Source organism: Colias croceus, chromosome Z (assembly GCF_905220415.1).
Source record: "Colias croceus chromosome Z, ilColCroc2.1".
Lineage (NCBI taxonomy): Eukaryota > Metazoa > Arthropoda > Insecta > Lepidoptera > Pieridae > Colias > Colias croceus.
The window spans coordinates 8,804,173-8,814,438 of NC_059568.1; the positions used below are offsets into that span (position 1 = coordinate 8,804,173).

The 10,266-nt window shown below is 33.9% G+C and overlaps 1 protein-coding gene across 1 annotated transcript; it reads right to left on the minus strand.

Annotated features, from left to right (window-relative positions):
* Positions 1–6,360: 6,360 nt before the first annotated feature.
* On the minus strand, positions 6,361–7,019 carry LOC123705511 (piggyBac transposable element-derived protein 4-like; the record flags this gene model as incomplete). The annotated part of the gene is made up of 1 exon (XM_045654311.1): positions 6,361–7,019. A coding segment is annotated over one exon (618 nt), but the record flags the coding sequence as incomplete, so codon positions are not given.
* Between the last annotated feature and the right edge of the window lie 3,247 nt (positions 7,020–10,266).

The window sequence follows — 10,266 nt, forward strand, 5'->3', positions numbered from 1 at the left end:
AATATTGAACTAACTTGATACGAAAATGGTTTTAACTGACGATTTACATATTCTAAAGTAGGATTATAGATATTTTTTATATAAGATGTCGAGAAAATTTTCAAAAGTAAAAAGCGCGCAATTTCCCTTTTTTTCATGATAAAATGTTAATTAAAAATATATAAACATCGAACAATAATTTCGCAAAAGCGATCCATAGAGAGGAATATTAAAATTTCTCGTAGTTGTAGGCCATCCTTTGTTGTGTCACAATTACTTGGTGGTATCAGCGAGTAAGCGCGTGGAGGACTATAATCCGCGCAGGCGAAACCTCGCTCCGCCCCAGGGCGTGGTTTCCACCACCCTGGCCCACCGGAGGCCTCGGTATTATGCTTGCTTCCTGTCCACAGACGCTCGTTTGCTCCTCAGATATATATCGATTTGTTTATTTTTTACCGTGCAAACAAGTTCTTCCGAGTGTCAGTGTTGTGTCCGGGCTTCGGCGCCGGAATGAACGGTGACGCGACATCCGTGCAATGCCGATCACACTAACCCGAGGTAAGACACTTGTGTATTTAAGAGGGAGGTGTCGGATTGTGTTCTCTTAACACAACACCCGTTATGTTTTAACGATGGGCATTTACACGGTTATATACTTCTTAGTCCTGTTACAAATAGAAGTACTCTACTCTACTCTACAACCTTATATGTTTAAATTAAAATGACCGGTATAGGAAAAGTAATTTAACGTATAATTTTTACATTTAAATAATATTCTAAACATATTGAGATGTAATAGCTAATTAAATTTTTACTTAAAAAGAGTACCTATACAGCGCGAGTACGCAAATTAAATATCTACAAACTAAACTGTGACTTATCAATTAAAATAAATCATATCTAGTACATACATATCTAGTAGTATCTAGTACAGTATTAATCTATCGTGTTTGAGCATAATTTAATAATGCTTAGAAAAATGGCGGTTCGAAATTACTAGCTGGGCGGGCGGCAACAGCACAAAATTTTTGTGTTTTGTTGTTTAAATAAAATATTTACAAAACGATTATCTTCAATATACTTTTGTGATATACCAATCTATTCAATTTCAAGATTAAGTTGCAACTGATGACTTGATAAATCAATGTTATTTGGGTAAGACGCTCATATAAATAGATATAGAGCGACATTCATTAAATCTAAATTAAATGCATGGAAGTTAATGGATCATTTTAATGGACTCTCAATTGAAGATTTCCTTTATATTATATAATAAATAATGTACTATGTAAATAAAGAGCTTTTTTCTCGACTATTATGCAAGTTAATTAAAACATTAATCACTCTACATTTCGCACCTTCCTTCTGTTAAAAAGCGCTTAATTTAATTTAATATAATAAAACCTGCTTTTAATTTATTTTTCAATGATTATATGATCAAGGTGACAAAAAAGAGCTCCGTCTATGATACTTATCCATAGAGCACTGTTATAATATAAAGCAGCATAAAATCACTATGTATGTTCTAATATGAGTCACTAATTAGGTGTCGGTAAGGTGTCGGTTTTGAATTTTTCATTCAAAGAAAATTATTTGTGCCAAATTACCATACATGTATCCAAATTGAAATAAAGAAATTTAATGAGTAAACTTTAAGTTAATATGCTTCATAAGAAACACTGTTTTTATAATTTGAAAGTTTAATAGATCTGTTAATTTAACCCTCAATGTTTAAACCTTAAACAAATAATTAAATAATAATAGTTTAGAGTCACATTCCAGTTTCTTGCAGATTGACATCCGATAACAAAAGCACTGCGAATTTAGAACCTACTTTGAACCTACTTCGCCCATGGTACATATTTACGTTTTCTCTATATACCTAAGAACCATCCTCGTACTTCAAGGAATATAATAAAAAAAGAATTATCGAAATCGGTTCAGCCGTTCTCGAGTTATGCGTTTACCAACACATTTTGCGATTCATTTTTATATATAAGACTAGCGGTCCGCCTCGGCTTCGCCCGTGGTACATGTTTACGTTTTCTCTACATAAGATCCATCCACGTACTTGAAGAAATATAAAAAAAAAAGAATTATCGAAATCGCTTCAGCCGTTCTCGAGTTATGCGCTTACCAACACATTTTGCGATTCATTTTTATATATAAGAAGATTAGTATGCAAATGCCTATTACTATCCTAAAATATATAATATGTATAACAAGTATAGGGACTATAGGGTTGATAACATTTTGAAATCGACAAGAGGATAGCTACGCCTATGCACGGAATTTACACACATGCTTCTGCTGATTCTCTTATGTATGACTTACTAGATTTCCGCCCGCGGCTTCACCCGCGTTTTGAAAGAAAAGCCCGCATAGTTCCCGTTCCCGTGGGATTTCCGGGATTGCGTCATTTTCCCGGAATAAAAAGTAGCCTATGTCCTTTCTCGGGTATCTAAATATCTCCATACCAAATTTCATGAAAATTGGTTCAGTAGTTTAGGCGTGATTGAGTAACAGACAGACAGACAGAGTTACTTTCGCATTTATAATATTAGTATGGATGACGACTGAAATCGGATATCAATCAAGATCAAAATCATTTTGAATTTTTAAGAACAGAAAGAAGAGTAGTTAATGTGAAGAGAATCAACGATCAAGATAATTATTATGAATATTTACTGTAGATATTTATAAAAAATCTATTCCTCAATGTGGCTAAGCTTAAAACAATAATTGCCTTCTGGTAAACAGCCAGTTCTTAATATAATCTAACTAGCTTTCCACCCGCAGCTTCGCCCGTGCAGTCAAAGAAAAACCCGCATAGTACCCGTTCCCGTGGGATTTCCGGGACAAAACCTATCCTATTTCCCGGGGTAAAAAGTAGCCTATGTCCTTTCTCGGGTATCAAAATATCTCTATACCAAATTTCATGCAAATTGGTTCAGTAGTAAAGGCGTGATTAAGTAACAGACGGACAGACAGAGTTACTTTCGCATTTATAATATTAGTATGGATTATTATGGATTTCATGAACATAACAACATAACACATATAATTACCAAGTATAACGTATTCATGCAATAATTAATTCAGCATGATTTACGCGAATATTATTCAAGTGTTCAGCGCTGTCTTGTGAGGCCCAATTTATGCGACTATGGTAATGCATGTTGATGTCCAGAATATATTTGCGTGTCAAAGATGCTAATGTTTCTAGTTATTAGGGGTTAAATGTTTTTATCTTTATCTCCATTTATAGGAGTTTTATTAATAGTTATATTGAGAATATAGTACTTAGTATTAAGTTTGACCAAAGTTTTTTGTATGAAATATCTTATAATACTTTAAATGTAGTTTTTATGAAAGAAAATTATATGCAAATTGATCTATTGTCTATCTGATAACCAATTAGTAGAAAATGAACATCCCACCAAAAACATTTTCATGTAAAATGTTGCCAAGACGAGCCCGACTCGCACTGTCAAAAAGTTATCAGATCTCATGTAGAGCCAAGCTTCTAACACTACACGCCCTAACTCTACAAGGCCTAACTTCACAAACTCTACACCTTAGTCAAAATATGTGGCTTGGCCATTTCGCTACATTCACATCGGCGTAAGGTGAAAAATTAATTCACTGTTCATTACTTTTGTGTTATACAATAGTTCTTGTAGTAACGAACGGCCAAGCCACATATTTTGACTAAGGTGTAGAGTTTGTGAAGTTAGGCCTTGTAGAGTTAGGGCGTGTAGTGTTAGAAGCTTGGCTCTACATGAGATCTGATAACTTTTTGACAGTGCGAGTCGGGCTCGTCTTGGCAACATTTTACATGAAAATGTTTTTGGTGGGATTTCATTTCTTTTTGTAAGTTGTTAACAAATTTTTTTTTATTTTCTTCTTCTTTTTTTGGGGTGTATTTCTTGCACATCAGATACGCCTTTTTTATATCCCACTCTCTTGTCAAGGACATTTTTTTTATATTTAGCTACTGTGTAGACGTAAGAGGCAGGAGACGTTCGCAACACTTCTTTCTATTCATTCATATTTATATGATCTGATCTGAAGTATATGTCTCAATATATGTCGATTAAATTTTTAATTTTTTTTAACAAGGAGTACCTATACATATATATATCTAGGGGAACCAAGTTTTAGATTATTAGTAATTAGATTAGACCTCTAGCGTCATCAAAATTTAATTTAAAATTACAGGTCTCATACAAACTCCCATCCCCTAGTTTAAGGGGTTGGGGGATGAAAGTTACAAGTTTTATAATTTTTCTGTTGTTTGTGTGCTAATACTAGCTTATATACAAAATTTCAGCTTTCTAGGACATTAGGAAATACCTTAAGAATTTTGATGATCATCAGTGAGTCAGTGACGAAATTAGCGTTTTTTAGATATAAATAAAATCTGAAGTATAAAAGCTAATGTAATTAAAACTTAATATGTTCAATTAGTCCGCTATTGACAATATATCCCGAAAATTTTGTTGATCTAGCATAATCCAAACCCAAGTTATGAGGGTTCAAAAAAACGTCGAAGCGCTTCGAGAAAAGGTAGGTAGTGCCCGTGCGCTTCGCTTTCGCTTGGCTTGTCTTGGCGGGGGCACTACCGTGCCCCCAGATGAAAGTGAACCATATGATTAACTTGTTACTAAAATAAATAAAATGCAAAAGGATAATACCTATTTTAAACTCAATTTAAATTCATGACTTCAATTTAAAAATGGTATTAATTGGACAAGAACGAAAATAAGGTACTCAAATATATTAAAAATCTACGGAAGCAACCGCTGTAGACTTTAAGATACATTTTAAATCGCTGTAATATATTTTGTAGTCTTTTACTTATATAACTAAGATATTTTCAAATTTATAAGTGCATTTTTATTTTGTACAATAGGTCTGTTCGGTCCGTTTTTTTTATAAACCCTGAAATCAGAAAAAATGGATTGAATTTTTTAATTTTGTTTCTTATTTAAATAATCGATTGTGTGCTAACTTAGGAATATGGAAATTATTGTTGAACTGGCTTGCGCCCGCGACACCATAAGTTACAATTGCTTTATTTGCACGAAAAATATAAACATTGGTTGTAATGTTCATCATCATCATCATCACCATTGCGTTCAACTCAATCACGGAGAAGAAAGAAGGTAGTCCGAAAACCTCAAACAAGTTTCCTATTTTTATGGATTCTATTACAAAAACAAAAACATAATGTGTATTTTAATTCTCTTCAAAAATAGCAGGAGGTTTGAAATAAATATATTGCTGGAATATTTGTATTTCCTAATCGGTGTAATTTCCATAAAATTCTAATTATCATCAATGTATTTCAACGGAATCATTGAATATGACACAAATCTATGAAATAATTTGTACTTCTACTACGAAGCCACTAAACCAACGCCCACACACCAAACACTCAGCACATCCAAATCTTTCACTTCTCTCATAAATACCTTTCAAATAGTTACCGTGAAACCAAAATGAAATGTTGTGCCTGTTATTATATTCACCCCCCCCCCCCCCCCCCGGCTTCACACGGGTAGACCTGAAAATCCATTCAGTAGTTTCAAAGATTATTCTCACTGATAAACCTGAAAATCCATTCAGTAGTTTCAAAGATTATTCAAACGGATAAACTTGAAAATCCATTCAGTAGTTTCAAAGATTATTCAAACGGATAAACTTGAAAATCCATTCAGTAGTTTCAAAGATTATTCACACGGCTAAACCTGAAAATCCATTCAGTAGTTTCAAAGATTATTCACACGGCTAAACCTGAAAATCCATTCAGTAGTTTCAAAGATTATCGCGAACACAAACAAACAAACTTCAAACATTTGATTATTTATGAATAATTGGATGGAAAGAAGAAGAAAACGAAAAGCATGATTATGATGTGTGATATGATTTGAAGCAATTTTGTATGCACAGTGGGACACCGCAAGTTTCACAAGAATAGGTGGTTTTTATTGCTTTCCTCCCTTCCCGAAAGCAAACAACACACCGTTTTCGAAAAGTGCGGTTTTCTGCCGAATTACCACAGTTTTGTGGCAGCAAAGTGGGCCAATGTGCACCAGGTATTAATCTCCCAAGTTCTTGGTGCTGAGTTCTATTGCTAGATACAGTACAACTGCGACCTTGAGGACAATGAGAAAGATGATTGTATAATATAAAATAAATTTGAATCATATAAATGTTTGTGTACCTATCAGTATTATCACATGTTTTAACAAGAAAATGGTGAAATATTTCTTTGTCTGCAACTTCAACTCATTATTTTTAATTAAATTTCAAATAAAAATACGATGTAAATAATACTGACTTATTGGAAATTTCACTGGAATTACCAGTAATTCTTTTATTTTTTATAAGTGTTTGCCATTTTTGAGAAATCTTCATTACAAGCCGATTGCGCGCCCGCGAGCGGGAGTACGCGCGAGAGGCCAAACCAATGACCACGTAAGGATGTTTTGAGCGCGCCCGACCGTTGAGTGTTGACCGTTGAGTGCCTCCAGGAGGCGTCGAACCGTTGAGTGGTTAAGCAAAGGTGCCATGAGTTTTTTAACAACGGCTGTACTTTTAAGCACACCATGTTCCTGTACTAATTCTGCTGAGGATTGTTTACCTGTGTACACAATAAACGACCAAAGGTAGCCGGTGACACTCTCACATAATTCAAAAGTTTTGATCCCAAACTTCGAAGCTTTTGACCTTATGTACTGTTTTATATCTAATCTCCCCTTCCAAAGCGTTAAGCTTTTGTCTATGCAAATATCTTTATCTAATACATAATTAGACTGGAATTTATCATTTAGATGTGATATTATAGGTCTTAATCGGTTTAGTCGATCTGAGTTTTCTGTGTCGGCATCTACAAAATGGAGAGCTCTCACCAAATTTTCATACCTCTTTCGGATGAAAATCCGTTTGAATACTTCGGTCATTAAAAGTGGGTGAGTTGAAAAACAACTGGTGACGGTTGGCATTATTATGATGCCCAGCATCATCCAGAATGAAAAAAATCAATAATCAATCTTTCTCTCAAATTTGGGGAAACAAAAATAGTGTGGGCGTCGGTGGCTAAAAATGTGTCCTCTTCTCTCTCTCTTCTCTCTTCAATATTATGTTCGGCCTCCAATGGCATGCCGTCTTCATCAAAAATTGCCACCACTCTTGGTGCTCTGCAAAGATAATTGCCATTATTAGACAAATAAAAGACAAACCGAAATAAAAAAGTAACAAGAGATATGCTAATTTGATTTTAGACAGAAGACACAAGACATCGTAAAACATAAACAAAAATACAAAATTCTAGTTAGTCCATTGAAATGTTACATTTTTTTGGCCTAACCTTGCGTTTTTTAGAGGACGCAATTTTATTTTTTAGATGTGTAGGGGGGTTCAATGTGAAGCTAAAACCAAGTTTGTGGGGTCGCCACCCTTGTCCCACGGCCGCCATCTTGAAAATAGTGGTTGAAATGGTTTTTACGATATATCTCTTAAACTATTTATCTGATAAAAAAATTTGTTAACATTATTTGTTGCAAATTAAATTCTCTGCGCACACTGCTTTCACAGCGCTCTGAAGTGAGTACTATTTTTCAGTACTGAGTATAGCTAAGAGTACTGAAAAATAGTACTAATTTCGGAGCGCTTTAAAACCTTACCTATTGACGTAATGAAAAAATGTTGTACGTAAAAGTTGTTCCTCGAAAAACAATCTACAAAAATGGTCTGATATCATTTCTTCGTAAAATGATAAAAAACAATTTTATCGAAACATTTAAATAGTTCTAATTTCTGAACATTTTCGCTTATAAATTTTTTATTTATAGTTCTACGACAAAAAGTTACTGGACCAAAGTTGTAGAGAATTAAATTTGCAACAAATAATGTTTACAAATTTTTTTATCAGATAAACAGTATAAGAGATATATCGTATAAACCATATCTTCCGCTATTTTCAAGATGGCGGCCGTGGGACAAGGGTGGCGACCCCACAAACTTGGTGATAGCTTCACACTAACCCCCTCTACACATCAAAAAAATAAAATTGCGTCCTCTAAGAAATGCAACCTCAAATGTAACTTTTCAATGGACTAAGTTCAATACGTAGCATTGATGTTGATAGGTTTTCTTCATTAATGGTAAATCTGAGGAGTTGACATAAATAAGATCAAATACTATTATTATGTAGTTATAGTGTGGCTGCTGTCCAATAAGATGCACTAAGGTATGAATTAGGTCACGATATTCAAGCTATACAATACGCAATTCACAAGACGATAAAATCATCCTTGAAGAGGAGGATGAAAGGAGAAATTTTCGATTGAAATATTGGAATTAAACAAGACTTATGTGAAAACGTGAATATGATTAGGTGAGATTAATTAATGTGAGCTTTTGAAAACTCTACTTTTTATTTGCAAATTTTATACAATATTATAATATTTCACATTACCTGAATAATAAATGTTATGTTATTGTGTAAAATCATCCATTATTAATTATAATATATAGGTATAATACATGGGTAATATAGATAGGTTCTTAATTAACCGGCTTGGTTTGCATTCGATTTTAAATTTATTAAAATTATAATTTATAATTGTACAGTTGTACACCATTGTGTCTTTTACCTTTTTACATATCTAGCAAGCATATTATATATATGCAATATACCTACTTTAGAAGAGCAGTATACAATTAAAGAAACTAATACTTAATAGATACCTTCATAAAGATAGTTGTGAAAGGTGATATTGAAAGAAAAGAACAATAAACATGCCATCGCAAAAAGGCATGACACTACTGATGCACGTGGTCGAGTCAAGAGTGAGGTGAAGGCCAATACTTGAGGAGAAGAGCGGCAGGATAGACTGCCGGATGAAACTTTTTGTTGGATATAATAAGGTAATGTACAGACTTCCTGCAGTAAAGTGGCGCGTACGGCGCCCACGCGCACCCGCCGTAATCTGCATAGGCAAATCATTTGCTGCCAGTTACGTCTAGCAACTGAGTCGAAATTCCCTTACCAGATGCATAGGAAGTCGGAATACTGAAAATATTATATCTGCGTCTGTCATGTTTGCGTGATCATTGAAACAGAATATTGAGGTTAGACTGCACATCGATTGGACTCAACACTTGTGCACTTTGAAAAATCGATCTGATTCCTAAATTGTATTACATAATGTTTATTATTAACTTTTTATGTTATGCAATTGTCGTTTAACCCTAGAAAGATAGTCTGCGTCAAATTGACTCCTGCGTTTTCGAAATATAGCTGTATCTTTTTAAAATTCGCGAATCCATAACTGTGCGCTTAGGACATTTCATAAATCACTGAGAGCTACCCTATGATATAAGTGTCAATAAAGTTAATGTTACCGATTTTGAAATATAACTACTACGTGAGTCAAAATTACGCATGATTATCTTCACCCTGACTTTTAAGATTTTGACTTCTATGGTAGTTTGAATATTTTTTAGCTTATTATTACTGTATATTGTGACTTATGTTAAAATTTTTTTTTTATACATAATATAATAAATATAGAAAACAATTGAGCATAGAAAATTGGAAGAATATTGTATACTGGCCGCTATTATGAAAAGCGAAGAAGGTCCCTGTGAAGATACCGATAGTGAAGAAGGAGGACCACGAATATAAAGACGACGAGCAAAGTGACACAGAAGAAGCTTTTCCCGATGAAGTACAAAGCAAAGATGATATATTACATTCAAGCAAAAGGCGGAGTAGATGCATTAGACCGAATGTGTTCCCTGATGTCCTTTAGTAGGAAGATAATGAGATGGCCAATGGCTTTATTTTATGGAATCATAAAAATTGCCTGCATATTGCATATTAAATTTATGGCCACAATGTTAACAACAAAGCACAAAAACATCTGAGTCAAAAAAAACATGAAATATAGAAGCATGGAACTGTCTTCTTTGTTTATGCGTGGGCGTTTAGAATAACCAGCTTTGAGAAGATATTTGCGTGATAATATCTCCAATTTGTTGCCGAATATAATATCTGGTACGTCGTAAGAAAGTAGGTACTGAGGAGGCCTTCAGTAAAAAAACATATTATTTACTATACTTTTTGTCCTTCTGAAATATGACGAAAGGCAAAAAACACGTCCTGCAAAAAATGTAACATTGTTGTATGTCGTGAGCATATGTTGATACGTGCTAAAGTGGTTTCTCACTAATTTTTCATATAACTATATGTGCACCATATACATAAAATATAAA